Source organism: Tasmannia lanceolata, unplaced genomic scaffold (genome assembly GCF_043159265.1).
Source record: "Tasmannia lanceolata isolate RefF3 unplaced genomic scaffold, GAP_Taslan_0.1 ptg000003l, whole genome shotgun sequence".
NCBI lineage: Eukaryota > Viridiplantae > Streptophyta > Magnoliopsida > Canellales > Winteraceae > Tasmannia > Tasmannia lanceolata.
The window spans coordinates 11,797,431-11,813,537 of record NW_027518680.1 but is presented as its reverse complement, the minus strand read 5'-3'; the positions used below and the strand labels follow the sequence as shown (position 1 = coordinate 11,813,537).

Sequence of the window (16,107 nt, the reverse complement as noted above, 5' to 3'; positions counted from 1 at the left end):
TTTTAGAATCCGGGTTTTTAAAAAAAGAATCCAGGTTTTTTTTTTTTGGAAACCCGGATTTCAAAGTACAGATTTCAACCCGGATTTTAGAATCTCAAAGTACAGGATTTCAGCCCTTTTTTTTTCAAAAAAAAAGAATCCGGGTTTTTAATTTGAAAACAGTGTAAAAGATGGTTCATGGTCAAGCTGCTGCATGCTGTCCTGGCAATGTTTCTTGGATTTAAAGTAAGAAAATTAGGTTTTAGAAACCTCTCCCCCATCATGAGATTTCTAAAACCCGGTTTTCTTACTTAAAATCCAAGAAATGCTACCAGGACAGCATGCAACAACTTGATCATGAACCATCTTTTATGATGTTTTCAAACTAAAACCTAGATTCTAAAATCCGTGTATCCAAACGCCCCAGTATTTTTCTGAAATTTCGATCGAAATTACCGAAATTTCGGCTGAGATTTGGTATCAAATAAAATATTATTTTTCATTGGTGTACAGGATTTCAACCTAAATTTCGAAATTTCGGTTTCGGGTGAAATTTTTGAGAGAAGAATAAAACTCGAGTCAAAATGCAAATCCATGAGAATTCCAATTCATTCATTAAAAAAAAAAAAGAAGGTCCTCTCACATGTCTCCTCCTCATCTAGTCATCTAGCAATGGTTTCAAACAGTCATCCACTAACATATAGCAAGAGATACCTGTTTTTTTTTTTTTTTTTTTTTTTTTTTTTTGAAAAATAACAAATTTCATTAATATTGAGTTTTTTTTTTTTATAGTTTTAAGACCAAAGAGGAGATACAAGAGATACCTGTTTTAGACCAAAGAAGTTGTAATACTTTCTAAACACTAGTTTTATTTGCTAAAAAACAGTGAGCTACTAATTAGTAGTGAAGGCAATCATTCAAATAGTAAGGTTTCTTGAGAATCCTTTACTGCTTGCTTTGTGAATGAATACTTTCAGCCTCAAGAGAAAGAATAGCATCACTAACCTCAGCAATATCGGTTCCAAGGTTTTTTGTGGCTTACATTTTCTTTCTCTTAGATTTGATTCCTTTATCTATACCATCGTCCTTTGTCGAACTCGAAGATGGACAAAGGTGAAATTGATACAAGTTGAAATTTCTAATACAGTTAGATCGAAGAAGAAGCAGTGAAATTGCTCGGAAACGAATAAATTCAGAGCTAGAAAAAGAATAATCTAGATTTTAAATTTCTAGAGAAAAAGAAGAAAAACATCAATCCGCGGTTTAATCAAAGAAGCCGTAAAATTTACTCTGAAAATGAATCTGATCTTCATGAGATCGTGATTCGGAGCAATAAAAAGATTAACCTAGATACTCGAAGTACTAAGGCAGAGGAAGGTGAGAAATAAAGATGAAATTGAAGTAGCAGCAGTACAACAACAACAACAACAAAAAATCTGAAATCAATCAGAGCTTTTTGAAATTGATTCGGCCTTCAAGTAGTCAATAATAATATTGGCTTCTATCGGTCTACCAAATTTACCTATGCAAGTCATCGTGTCTGCGTAGTTGAGGAGTAAGACTCAGTATTGCTTTTAGGCCATGTTTGGCAGCCAGAGATTTCTTTTTATGATAAATTATTCTCTCCAAGTGGTGAGAGAGGTGTAGGGCGGGTGGGAGAAGGAGAGAGATTTGAGGGGACACAATTGAGATGAGGGTGAGAACTGAGAAGCGGCTAAAAGTCGGTCCTGTATTGAGTAGAGTATTTTGTTTCCTGATTTTTAGCCACTCCTCACCACTCTATAAAACTAGTTTCCTGATTTTTAGTCATTTCACCCAACCTACCCCTCTCTCACCACTTGGAGACAATAGCTTATCATGAAAAGAAAAAAAATTCATGGTTGTCAAATGTGCCGTTAAAGATTAAAGATTTATGATTTATGATTTAGAGCTAGCACTCATCTTTATATGCATTCAATCGGAGTTGCTAATTAAACATTGTGGTTTCCCACAATTGAAAATATTAGCATTTGACTTAATAAGCACATTTCTGCTTGATATCCAACCTCATAGCCGTATAGGGTTCAATTATGGATGTTGAACCACAAATTAGAGATTACCTGGTGCCTGCAGCTTGCCTCTTTGGGAGTAATGCAAAACTGTGTTGACTTGCTTATCAATAACCTGAGTGTCATGTGATCAGAATTACAAGAAGGTATCGTAGCCCATCACAAGCATTGTTCCTTTGGATCTTTGAAGAGCTATACTTGAGCATTACATTCCAATTCTGGTGGGAATTAATATTATTCTTATGCAAAATTCTATAAGGATGACTTTTAATTCCCATGTTTCTTTCTTTTCTTTTCTTTAAAAAAAAAGTTCTCTTGTTTCATGCATGTAAAAGTCAGCAATATTATGTTTCCTAGAGACTACTTCACACAAGAGAGTGAGATGTATGATTTGATAATTGGCTTTACTCTGCCTATTCATTTATGAGCATTTTTTTTATTGTTCATATCTGGGGGTTGTAATATTCTCTGTCTGTTTGAGAGTAATATCTTATATGCTAATGGGATTGCTTTCATAAGGTCTCCTTATTGTTGATTTTTAAGATTAAAAGTAGTGAACACATTTGCTCAAAGGACTTACCCTCTTAAGCTACTATTTTATTTGCTCACCTTGTGAGTTGTATCAATGGTGTTAGAATATGTGAGATCCAACGGTTGGATTGGATTAAGATCTCATCGTTGGATCATCTTGGAGATAGATTGGGCAGCGCAAGTCTTACTGTTTCCATCATAACTCTAAAAATACTTGGAGTTTTTCATCTCCGTTTCTTTCGTTGTAAACTAGACTTCGACACCTTCGATTGGCCATAAATTTCACTGAGATCCGAGTTGAATTGACTGAGTTATGGTCGTTCAATCGGAGGTAGGTCTGTAAACTGCTAGACCAAAGCGAGTCTCACTGTTTCCATCATAACTCTCAAAATACTTGGAATTTTTCATCTCCGTTTCTTTCGTTGTAAACTAGACTTTGACATTTTTGATTGGACACAAATTTCACTGAATTCCGAGTTGAATTGAGTGAGTTACGGTCGTTCAATCGGAGGTAGATCTGTAAACTGCTAGACCAAAGTGCGAGTCTCACTGTTTCTATCATAACTTTCAAAATACTTAGAGTTTTTCTTCTCTGTTTCTTTCGTTGTAAACTAGACTTCAACCCCTTTGATTGGGCACAAATTTTACTGAAATCCGAGTTGAATTGAGTGAGTTATGGTCGTTCAATTGGAAGTAGATCTGTAAACTGTTAGACCAAAGTACAAGTCTCATTGTTTCCATTATAACTCTCAAAATAGTTGGAGTTTTTCGTCTCTGTTTCTTTCGTTGTTAACTAAACTTCGACACCTTCAATTGGGCGTAAATTTCACTGAAATCCGAGTTGAATTCTGTGAGTTATGGTCGTTCAATCGGAGGTAGGTCTGTAAGCTGCTAGACCAAAGCGCAAGTCTCACTGTTTCCATCATAACTCTTAAAATAGTTGAAGTTTTTCATCTCTGTTTCTTTCGTTGTAAACTAGACTTCGACACCTTCGATTGGGCACAAATTTCATTGAAATCCAAGTTGAATTGAGTGAGTTAATCTTGGATCTTAAGTAAGAAATATGGGTTTTAGAACTTGCTCCCACACCCTGAGATTTCTAAAACTTGGAAACGTGGGACGGTCGCCTGCTCTCTTGCAGTCGGAAAGAAGGGCGATAAATTAGAAAATGTCAGCTAGTCTCCTTTTTCTCTTGTCTCCCATTCAGATTATGCACTAAATTTTAGTCTACAACCCAAGTCAATCATCCTGTCGACTGCCCATTGGACTGGATCTTTGGAAACTAGGAAATTATTCGTTTGTGGATCTATATACTAGAAGTCAGTGGATCAGCCATATCTATTATCTTATTGACTGTGCTTGACCCTTCTCTATCAAGGTGACTGGGAGAAAAAGAATACAGTGGTTAAAATTGATGGGCCACCTAACCGATACATATTTGGATGTATTTTCACTATTGATACTATGGATCTACGGGCCAAGAGATAGTCTCAAGTAGACAGTTTCTATGGGGCGTAGGCCTCCGAAAAGGTAACGGAGGCGTGCACAGGCTCCTCGGGCCGGACGGAAATTGGCCCTCGAGTGCGAAGGCTGAGCTTGACTGCAAGACCCACCCGTCGAATCTTTGATTTTAGGTAAGAAGTCCAGGTTTTAGAAATGTCTCCCCAATCCTGAGATTTCTAAAACATGGGATGATCTCCTACTCTCTTGGTGATGGAAAGAAGGGCAAGAAATCAGAAAACGACGGCTGGTCTCCTTCTCTCGTCTCCCATCTGCAATTTTGAGGAAATCCAAGATTCTAAAATCTGCATATTCAAACAGCCCAAGTAAAAGGACATATTTTCTGTTTCCTTTTTTTTGTTGGCCTCAAATTTTCCAAGAATTTCCTCTCAAATCAAGAGTAAAAGGAGAAGCATCGAAAGGGAGCCTTTAATTGTAATTATACAATAGAAGTGGGCGTATGGTGCCGTTTGGATACAAGCTTGTAAGATCATGGATTTTACAAGCTAAAACTTGGATATTTTAAAGCTAGAACCTGGATTGTGTATTTTCAGGATTGTAAAATTTAGGTTTTAGCTTATAAAATCCAAGATTTATAATCCATAAAATCAATGTATCCAAATGGGCTCCTAATGTTCAATCAAGGAGATTTTGTACCTGCTTCAGTGGAGTCTGACCTCATTTTATTCCTGTAATACAATGAGGTAAGCTACTGTTACACAATTGGGCCCGCCTTTGGATAAGCTGGACCGTCCATTGGTAGGGCCTAGGTTCGATCTCCATGGCCACACCAATTAATGGATAATTCTGACATCCAATTAAATATATTTGTCAGTCTTTGAATGTAGATGATCAAAAACTATTATTGGACATGATTTTTAGGCCATTGGAGATGCAATGTGGGGCCTATCAAAACAATGGTCAATATCAACCAAATGTGGGCCCCACTCTTTGTAGTAAGTGGACAATAAGCCCTTATCATTTTGATCAGTGGCCTGCAAATGGATGGCTAACATTAGGGCTGCAAATCGGGTCGGGCGGGTCGGGTTTTGGAGAACCCAACCCTACCCGAGAAATATCTCGGGTCGGGTCGGGTTTTTTTTCGGAAAACCCACGATTCCCAAACCCGGCCCTACCCATGATAAATCTCGGGTCGGTTCGGGTCGGGTCGGGTTTTTTCACGTTGACGCAATTTTTTAAGGAAAATTCTTGTTTTTCAAGGCAACTCAACTCATAGAAGCAGAAATTACACTCACATTACACTTGAAACAAACAATGATGTAATTACACTCACATTACACTTGAATCAAACAATGCTGTAATCAAACAATGCTGTAATTACAATCAAACAATGCTGAATCAAACACTTGAATCAACTCAACTCATAGAAGCAGAAATTACACTCACATACAGTAACAGTGGGTGCGTGGGTTTTCACTTTTAACTTTTAACTAACAATAGAAAAAAATGTACATACTATAACTTATGTAACTCGGGTCGGGTCGGGTCGGGGGTCGGGTCGGGCCCCTTCAAACCCGGCTCGACCCGAGATTCATGCGGGCTTTTGAATTGACAGGGCATGAGTGAGGAAAATGTGAGAATTGGTTGAAAATTAGGGAGAAGAAAAACTCTACTCAAAATATAGTATTCCTTCTTCCTATTTTCAGCCACTCAACACCATCTCCTCAATCTCTCAAATTCTCTCTCCCCTACTCTTTTTACCTCTCTCTCTCTCATCACTTGACAAACTAATATTCCCTAAAAAGATTCATGGTTGCAAAACATGGCCTAAGCAAGTTTTAATGAGGGTCCGTTCCAATCGTAGTAAAATTGTCCTAAAATAATTTATGAAAATCCTTTTCACTATAAAGTTTTTTCTTTTCTGTTGATTCATTGCAATGAAACTTGGGTCGGGCATCATATAATTTCTCTGAAAGAGTTTTTATATGGTGGCCGACCATCAAGTACCGTCAAAATGGTACCCCCTTTGATATTTGATCCAACAGCTACCCACTTTTTAAGAGGATCTTGTTGGATCAAATATCAAGGGTGGTACTTTTGAAGTACCACCATCACGTCACTTGATGGTCGGCATCATATAATTTCTCTGAAACTAGATGTAAATAGAGTAATCCATTGAAGCTTTTGTTTCCCTTGGCTCACTTTATTCAGAGTTCTCCGTGCACAAAACTGTCTCCCCCATTCCCATTTCATGTTGTGAAATCTACAGAGCCACGGACCCATTCCCCTACGAACCCATTTGAAGGTGAAAAACATAAAACAAGAAAACACCCATCTCCCATCAACAGTGAAGATTTGATCTGAATTATCTCATTAAGATCAAACCTAAGTGTGTGTGATTAGGTCCATTGATTTTGTGGATGGCTTTAAGTTTGCCTTGTTACTCCTAAATCAAGAAAAAGAGTACTATGTTTTAATGTTTTTGCAGGGTATTATTTTTAAATTTTTTTGTTCTTTTTCCCTCATTATTAATAAATATATTAAACCTTCACATCACAAATTTCAAGATTTGCTCCATTGATCTATTATCACATTATCAAATCATAATGATTAAGCAGTCTTAGCCGTTCAATCCAAATTATGTCACCTATATATAGAATATGCTAATGGCACTGTCCATCTGATCAGAATGACTTTTGGCTGTGACCCATCATGTGGGGCCACTAATTGAATGGCCTAAATGTTAGGGTTCCACCCAAAAGCAAACAATATCACATCAGTCCCACATCGGATAAGTGAAATGGATGGGGATGGGTTATAAGGGAATGGGTGCCCTCCCTCTACCGGCTAGCTTTTAAGCGTGAAATCTACCTTGTTAAAATTCTTACAAATGGTGTCAGAGCTTAGGGCGTGGTAACCCAAGTTTGCCTCCGAGGGCGGAAATGTCCCTCGGGATAGATCTTAGAAACCCCGGTGTAGTATCTCGTGGTTCCCACGTTGCCGCCGCGTGGAGGGGGGAGATTGTCCACGTTGCTTCCGCGTGGAGGGGGAAATTGTTGGGGTTCCATGCAAAAGCAAATAGTCCCACATCGGATAAGTGAAATGAATGAGGATGGGTTATAAGGGAATGGGCATCCTCTCTCAAACGGCTAGCTTTTAGGGGTGAGTTCTACCCTGTAAAATTCATTACACTAAATTGCTTCGAAATCATCTGCCACCCATGAAATTACCTACGGTTGGGTTGGGCTGAGTTTTTTATGGGGAAACCCGAGATTCATATGCCCGACCCTACCCGAGATAGTTTCTTGGATCGGGTTAGCCCGGTTTGGGTTTTTAATGTTTAGCTTACTATAGTAACTTTCAAAGATAGTAGAAAATAACAAATCTTCATATTAAAAATCTCTGAATTTAAGTCATCAAATGCATAATTTTAAGAAGAAAACTACTTTTTTCACATCACAAACTATCACCTCAGGATTGAGCCTCTAGCTTAATGATCAAGGCTTTGTTCTTCAACCCCGAGTTTGGAGGTTCAATCCTAGCTTTACCTACCAAAACAACCCTGATCACCTCAATGAAAATGATTATATCAATGTACATAAAAATAATAAGTCCTGTTAGTAAGGAGACTTTTAAGAAAGTCATAGTACAAATACAACAGTTTGGTGATCAGATTTCGGATTAGGGTTTTTTTTTTCTCTTTAAACCTAACTCAGACCCGAATTAGGTCAGGTTTTCACTTTTCAACCTGAAACCCAACCCAAGGCCCATGATTTTCAAAACCCGGCCCAGGTTATTTTTAGGTCGGGTCCGTGGATCGGGTCGAATAACGACCCAATTTTCAAACTTACCTAAAGTGTCCATTGCAACACAATTAGATATCTTAGAAGCCTTTGTACCTTTCTCCAACATCCCACAAAGTAATCCCTTTACAACAAAAACCACGCTTACATGACGTTGAATGCACTTGCAAGTATAGATAAACTTGATTTTATGGAAATTAATACAAAAACCCACTTGTATTAGGATTAGGACTGTCCTAAAACAAAGACCCATTTGTATTAGGACTTAGGACTTAGGACTTAGGACTTAGGACCTAGGACTCTCCTAAAAAGGAATTGTTCTCACTTAAACAATGAGAAAGAATGCAAACCGAGGGTAAAATCGGAATTCAAAAATATTTCTATATTACCCAAAATCCACCCCTCTTTTCTTATTCGTTCTCAATCTTACTTTAGCTTCTTGAACTCCACGGCTTAGATCCGAGGAGTTGGGAAAACCCTAACCCTATTTTCATCTCTCTCTCACTCGATCTTCTACTTTTCTTCATCTTCGATCGTCGATTAATCCATAAGTTTCAGGTGATTTCTCAATCTCAGCGCATTATTTTCCTTTTTTCTGCATTGATTTTTATGTAGATTCGTTTATGACGGATATGTTCTATATGTTGGAATCTGTTTGTTATTTGTTGAGATTTGTGTTTCTTTTTTTATGCTGAGATTACTAATCTTGCTATTTTCTGTCTCTCGATTGTGTTTTTGTTGTGTTATGATGTGTTTTTTTATTCTGTTTTTGATAGATCGATCTGTCTGCGAGTTGATTTTCGTAGGGTTAGATTTTGATTGTTGGTGTGGAGGCTTTAATTTTTTAGTTTTTTACGTGGTTTTGGTTTGATTTGGGCTTAGGGTTTCATGTTTGGATTGATTATAGGGATTGGTGTGAAATTTTCGGTTTTATGTATGTTAGGTTATTTGGTAGGTTGAGGTTTATTATTTTTGGATTGATTTCTGTTTATGCTTTTCTGTTTGTTTTAGATAGTGGAAGGTTTGAAGCAATTAGTATTGTGTGAGGAATAGTTGGTGTTCTAACTGCAATTGGTCACAATAGATGTGTTGTTTGCTCTCGATGGTTAGCGATCTGTCAAAACAGGAACTTTGTTTTAAGTATCATTTAGAAATTTTGGGTTCTCATGAGTTTTGGATAGTTAGTAATAGGCTAATAGCATATGGTCCAGTTCATTAGCATCTACAACGATTCCCTCCCAAAATACTGATTCGAAACGTCAAATCATACTAATCAAGTGATCCTAGCCTTTTGATCAAAATACTGTTGCCTACCGAGTATGCTAATGGTCTTTATTTTCAATTGTCCTTCTGATCATAATGACTTTTGGGTTATGACCTATCATGTGGGACCAATAATTGGATGAGCTAGATCTTTTCATGATTATCATCTTTTCTTGTATGTAAGCTAGGATTGAACCTCAGACCTCCAGGTTGAAAAACAAAGCCTTGACCATTGAGCCTCTAGCTAGAGGCTCAATCCTGCTTTGTGATAATCATCTTCATAGAGAGGATAGAAAAAAGTGTTTTACATGTATTTTTTTCTTAATCACTCTAAAGATATTTGTAGAAACCCTAAAATATCTTGGAAGGCTTTGTACTTCTCTCCAACTTCCCATGTGTCCCTGTTTCAACAAAAACCATGTATACATGGCATGGGATATACTTGGTAGTGTAGAATCATAAACTTGTTTTAAGGAAATTAAGAGGAAGACACACTCATGTTAGTTAGGACTGTCTTGAATGGAATTAATCTCAATTTTGATTAGAAAAAGAACTAAGGAATCGAGCTAGGAGAGAAGGCAAAGCTTGGGGGGGGGGGGGGGGGGGGGGTTTGTTGTTTGTTGGAATTCCAATTCCAAAAAGGGATTAGATATATACTAAAAATCCACCCCTCATTTCCTATTCACTCTCCATCTTCCATTGAACCCTTATTTTATACTTGAGAAAGTATATATTATTGACACCGTCTAAAAACTCCCCAGATCAATCATTACCACACCTGACTTGGTTTTGCCCTTACCAAGGCGGTCAAAAGCTCCTTTGACTCACAAGTCAATAAAACCTGCCACTGATATTTTGAAAATCAGAATCGAATCATAAATCACAGTACAGGTCGAATAGTAAATTGTATCGTAAATCACAATAAACTCTAAATTGTATTGAATCTTATCCCCCCCCTCCACCCCCACCCCCACCCCCCAAAAAATCCCAAAAAATAAAATAAAAAAATTAACATTGAATCTTAATAAATAAAAACATGAAGCTTGTAAAACTTATAATTCTAATCAATTTCGAAGACCTCTTCACTACTTGTAAACCTTTCCTAATAAAACCCGATCTCTTTCTACATGTTCCAGTTTGCTTCAAATGAGCCTTATTACATGCTTCATGTTGAATTCTGATTACGCTTCTCATGTTTTCTCTATACTTGTAGTTTTCGCATCCTCCATTTTGTCTTTTAGATTGACCCCTTTCTTCCCACTTCTGCCTCAATGGAAGTTGTAGAAAGTTAGATGGCTTCTTATTCTTTACCAAATAAATTTTTTCTTCTTCTCATTGGTCCCATTTTCCTCACCTACAATGGCTGCAGGTTAATCCTTCACCGTGCAGGCCAGTGTTACTAGCATTCATCAAATTGGAAACTAATTCCTAATATTACTATTTACTGGATTAATTGTCATCTGTAGTTCTTTTTTTCTTTTTTTTTTTGAAAATTGACTTATTATTCAAGTATTGTAAATCGAGGGACAAGATGTCCATACCGTACATCAACTACATCCCCGGTAATAAAAACAGAAGAAGTTACAGATGCAGCAAAACGTTAGTGCATTGGTATGTTAGGTTCAAGTATCACAGCCATCGACTCCTGCCTGACGCCTTCCTTTGCCAGTCCGTCTGCCGTTTCATTCGCTGTCTCCTCCGATGAGAGATTAGAGGCTGAATGGCTCGCACCAAATCACTGATTTCAGAGATCAAATCATGAATATGCCACGGGCCTTTGCATCGATCATTAGCCCATGATATAGCATTGACCGAATCACCCTCCACCATCAGTTGCCCCCTCATGTTTTGATGGAACCATCTCAGTCCAAATAATAATGCTCTAACTTCAGCTTCGTTGGCGTCGCACGATCCCACGGGCCCTGAAAATGTCATGATAATCTTTCCATTTGAATCCGTTATAACCCCTCTGATACCGGCTAAACCGGGGTTGTCAATAACACTCCCATCGAAATTAAGTTTGAAGCAACCCAGTGGCGGTGCTACCCATCAGGGTAAGATCTTATCTTTCTTTTTTCCGCTCCCTTATTATAGTGACCCAATTCCTCAGAACTTCCACCGTTCCATAGGAGATCTTCTTCTTCTCCTTTACCCATGAGATTAGCTCAATTTTTGCGCCTATTCAACCCCACAGATGCATCCTCATAAATTCTGTGATTCCTTTCCTTCCAAATATTCCAGATGGGTACAGTTTCCACAATGCTAGTCCTGTTTCGCCTAGCGGGATTCCATTCCAACTCAGCAACAGACTTCTGATACTCCTTGGAGTGACCCATGCCATCCCGAACGATCTTATAATATTAACCCAAATGCTGTAAGAGAAAGGAAAGTATGAAAATATCATCTGTAGTTCTTTGGTGTAAAAGACTCAAATTTACCGTCTGTGCTGCTGATACAAATTCTCAGACAAATAAAGAGGAATCAAATATCATGTAATCATTCCACAACTTTTATGCCTTTTCTCCAAGAAAAACATATATTGAAAAAAAAAAGAAGATGCAGAGCCTCAGTTAACCCTGAAGAATGACATAAAATATTCTAATGCTAATTTTCTTCAATGCTCGTCCAAAATTCAAATGCGATGGAAGCTTCTCCAAGTACTAAGCCACAAAATTAGGAGTTACTGCCAAAGTACAATATATAAGATCAAACTGGCACTGTGTGCAGGGTTGAACCACCTGTAATTCAAATTCTAAAACACACCCATCTTCCTTGTTTTGAACAAACTGGTAATTTCAAGTTTAGCTGGAAAATATAGCCATGCCAACCATTTTGGGGACCAACCATTTTGGGGACAATCCAATACTCTTAAAACCCAAATTACAGAAGTAGTTATCCTTCTAAAAATTCTCTTTTATTGAAGTCTGAATTTATACATACAAGACTAAGATGTAGGCCCTTGGTACTGGTAGCTACAGGCTGCATTTGATTGCATTATGGTGCGGAAACTTGAGTTCATTGTCATGTAATCTGTATCTTTTGCAGTTCCTGAAACTTTCAAGTTCTTCTTTGGTTTTTTTATACATTCCGTTTATTTCTGCTTTCAATGCCATTGCTTGAGCACCTTATTTTTCTGCTTCTTTTCTTCTTTCCCATTTATTGATATTTTCTATGATCTGGGAAATAGAATTTTATTCTTTAGCCTGGATATATTTTTGGGGTACTAATCTATTATTACACTGTTCCTTCTATCTAGACCGAACCTTGTAGGACTTTATAAACTTTTTTTTTTATGGAAGGGGTGACGTTATATATTTATATCTGCTTATGTGTTATATATCTGACGTTATATACTAATCTTACTGTGCTGTTTACAGTCATGGCGGGATTGACACCAGAAGGGTCGCAATTTGATACTCGTCAATATGATGCTAAAATGACTGAGTTGTAAGTTAGCTATTTCGTTTTGCTTTGATCTTGTTTTTTTTTTTTTTCTGTTTCGTTTCCTGCTTGCTTAGGCATGAACTCCTGGTTGGCTTGTTCTATGGATGTAGGCTAACATCAGATGGACAAGATTTTTTCACTTCTTACGATGAAGTTTATGAAAGTTTTGACTCTATGGGTTTACAAGAGAACCTTTTGAGAGGCATCTATGCATACGGTAAATGCATGCCTGTCTTCTATCATATTCCTTTTGATCTTTTGGTTTTTAATATCGTAGGGAGAAATATTGAAATCATGTTTTATATTTCATGAAGGATTTGAGAAGCCCTCGGCAATCCAACAGAGGGGAATTGTACCTTTCTGCAAGGGACTTGATGTAATCCAGCAAGCACAGTCTGGAACTGGGAAAACAGCAACTTTCTGCTCTGGAATTCTGCAGCAGCTTGATTATGGCCTGGTTGAATGCCAGGCCTTGGTTCTTGCTCCCACTCGAGAACTTGCTCAACAAATTGAAAAGGTTATGCGGGCTCTTGGTGATTATTTGGGTGTGAAGGTTCATGCCTGTGTAGGTGGTACCAGTGTCAGGGAGGATCAGCGCATTCTTTCAAGCGGTGTTCATGTTGTTGTTGGCACTCCTGGTCGTGTTTTTGACATGCTGAGGAGAAAATCTCTTCGTCCCGACTATATTAAGATGTTTGTGTTGGATGAAGCTGATGAAATGCTTTCGCGGGGTTTCAAGGATCAGGTCCTCCCTTAACCTGTAGCTCTATATGTTCATCTTTATGTTACTTGTTTTCCTGCTTCTTAAGGATAGCATTCTTGACGCGTTGAAACTTATTCTTGACAACATAATCTGTGTAGGAGTCATAAAAGTTCATAAAAGAAGTCCAAGTCGACCTTAACCTTATATGAAACCCATGAAAATCATGACTGAAATTTAGGATTTAGGTAACTTTTCAAAATTAGATCAGATCCGACCCTTCTACATGCTTTGAAATTCACAGTTAGGGTCAATCCTTTAAAACTAGGTTGAAATCAAGCCAATCCGACCGTTGGATCTTGAGATCTACCTAATCTACAAAGCTGATGGTTTGAGGATTCTTCAACCTGTATTCAGATTTTTTTTTCTTGCCCTGTGAAAGTTAAGGGTTCTCTAAATGTTACCAATCAAGACTTCTTCTTGAAGTACTGAGAATCTGCTATTTTCTCATGAAATTAGGACCTTTTCATCCATCTTGAAATACTGAAATGTTACCAGCACATGTACAACATTTGATTAGTCTTCAACCGAGGACTGTGTGGGTTGTAAATGTGCTATTTATATATTGTTGTGACTGCTGCTTTATTTTTTCATATTGTTCCTAGTCTTGTTTTATACGGTTATTTTCTTGGGCCCTATTGGTTTTAGATTTTGAAAATTGATTTTGGGTCCAAAACTAATTATTGGACTCAATAATCAGTTTTGGACTCGAAAATCAATTCTCAAAATCCAAAACCAACAGGGCTTTGATATGTTTCAATGCTTGCATGTTTGCTAGTTGGCTTTTGAACATCTCGGGGGTGTGGACAATTTATTGGCCATGTACTGCGTGTATGCAGCGTGTTTATTCTCTTATGCAAGGCTTTTATGATAAACATAACATATTATATCCATATATGTATTATGTTTTAAATCTGTAATGACTAGTTCCCTGTTTCAGATCTACGATATTTTCCAGCTCCTCCCTTCGAAAGTTCAGGTGGGAGTCTTTTCCGCTACAATGCCGCCTGAGGCCCTTGAGATTACACGCAAGTTCATGAACAAACCTGTTCGAATTTTGGTGAAGCGAGACGAACTCACCCTAGAAGGAATTAAGCAGTTCCATGTGAACGTCGAGAAGGAAGAATGGAAACTTGAAACACTCTGTGACCTCTACGAGACTTTGGCCATCACCCAGAGTGTAATCTTCGTAAACACCCGGCGCAAGGTTGACTGGTTGACCGATAAGATGCGGAGTAGGGACCACACCGTCTCTGCCACCCATGGTGACATGGACCAGAACACTAGGGACATTATCATGCGTGAATTCCGATCTGGATCCTCACGTGTTCTTATCACCACTGATCTCTTGGCTCGTGGTATTGATGTCCAACAGGTCTCCCTCGTCATAAACTATGATCTGCCGACACAACCAGAGAACTATCTCCATCGAATTGGACGTAGTGGGCGTTTCGGAAGGAAGGGTGTGGCAATCAATTTTGTGACTCGCGATGATGAGAGGATGCTCTTTGACATCCAAAAGTTCTACAACGTGGTGGTCGAGGAGCTGCCGTCAAATGTTGCCGATCTCCTGTGATGAGGTTTTCTTTTCCTCTGTTTACTGAGGTAAGGTTATTTTATTTGGTAATTACTGCTGTTATTGTCCTTTTTTAAGTTTTATTATCTTATTTGACATTGTCAAACTCATCTGACTATTGAGGATATGAGTGGGTCCAGCACATTTGCAATATAGGTTCAATTGGGCTGCCCATTTCAGATGGGGGCCTATTTGAGATCCCACTATTGCAAATTTTGTAACTTAATGTCTTTTTTAATTACCTGAAAGCAGGAAGTTTGATTGTCTTGATTCTTTTTCTTTCTTTCTTACTCAATGCAAGATGTCTGTTTATGCTGAAAGAAAACATGATTCTTGATATTTCTGTTGACGAGGGGGGCCTGTTGTGCTCTTCTGCTCCTCTTCTTTTAGAAAAAAAAAACAGCATTTGATTCAAGTTCAACGACTACCTTCACTGGATGATCCTGCTTACCTTATGGTTAAACTTGACTTAAAATTTGCACTGAGGGGTGATTGTTTCCATGGATGATCAGTTTTTGGACTCAAAATCAGTTCTCAAAATCCAAAACAAACAGGGCCTTAAAGAATTGTAATTTCCTTCCATAGATAAATTATTGTTAAATAAAGGGAGCACCCATCAGTAAAATAAGGAAGTGGCAATCTCATCTCTTATGGTTAAAATAATTTATCCTTATCATTTAATTGCAATTCAGTCGAAGCACATAAAGCCCAAGTCTGTCACTCCAGAAATCTTCCAATATTTGAGAGTATCATACTGTAGTAAAATGAAGAGTCTGTCACTCCAGAAGTCCTCCAATATTTGATAGTATCATACTGTAGTAAAATTAGATTTGAAATTGAAATTGCTGTTGAAGCAGCGAACCCATCAATCTCAATGATTTAACATAGTATGCCCTATTATTATTTCGTTCAAAGCTTACTAATTGAATGTGTATGGATCAGTATTGGTCATCATAGTTATGTGTTGCTATTTGTTCGTATCATCTGGTTCCTCGAGACTTTCCATGAATGACCAAACCACACCCTTGCTAATGGATTTTGTTTCAAAAGCTCTGGACTGTTTCCCTGGACGGCAAACCTTGCAGAATAGTGGAGCACATGTACTACCCTCTTGGCTACCTTGTTGGTAAAAGGTCTTGTCTTTAGACCTTTAGATTGTGGCTTCGAGGATTGGTACCCCAAGAAATCTCTTCACATGTACCAGGCAATTTAGGGAGAGAGGTTGTCCCTTATACAATTAAG

At 37.9% G+C, this 16,107-nt stretch overlaps 1 protein-coding gene across 1 annotated transcript; it reads left to right on the top strand.

Annotated features, from left to right (window-relative positions):
• Positions 1–8,222: 8,222 nt before the first annotated feature.
• On the top strand, positions 8,223–15,135 carry LOC143851191 (eukaryotic initiation factor 4A-11-like). Its single transcript, XM_077360541.1, has 5 exons — positions 8,223–8,380; positions 12,463–12,532; positions 12,640–12,746; positions 12,844–13,274; positions 14,230–15,135. Exons 2-5 carry the CDS (start codon positions 12,465–12,467, stop codon positions 14,863–14,865), a joined length of 1,242 nt encoding a protein of 413 aa, XP_077216656.1. The 5' UTR covers positions 8,223–8,380; positions 12,463–12,464; the 3' UTR covers positions 14,866–15,135.
• The last annotated feature ends 972 nt before the right edge of the window (positions 15,136–16,107 follow it).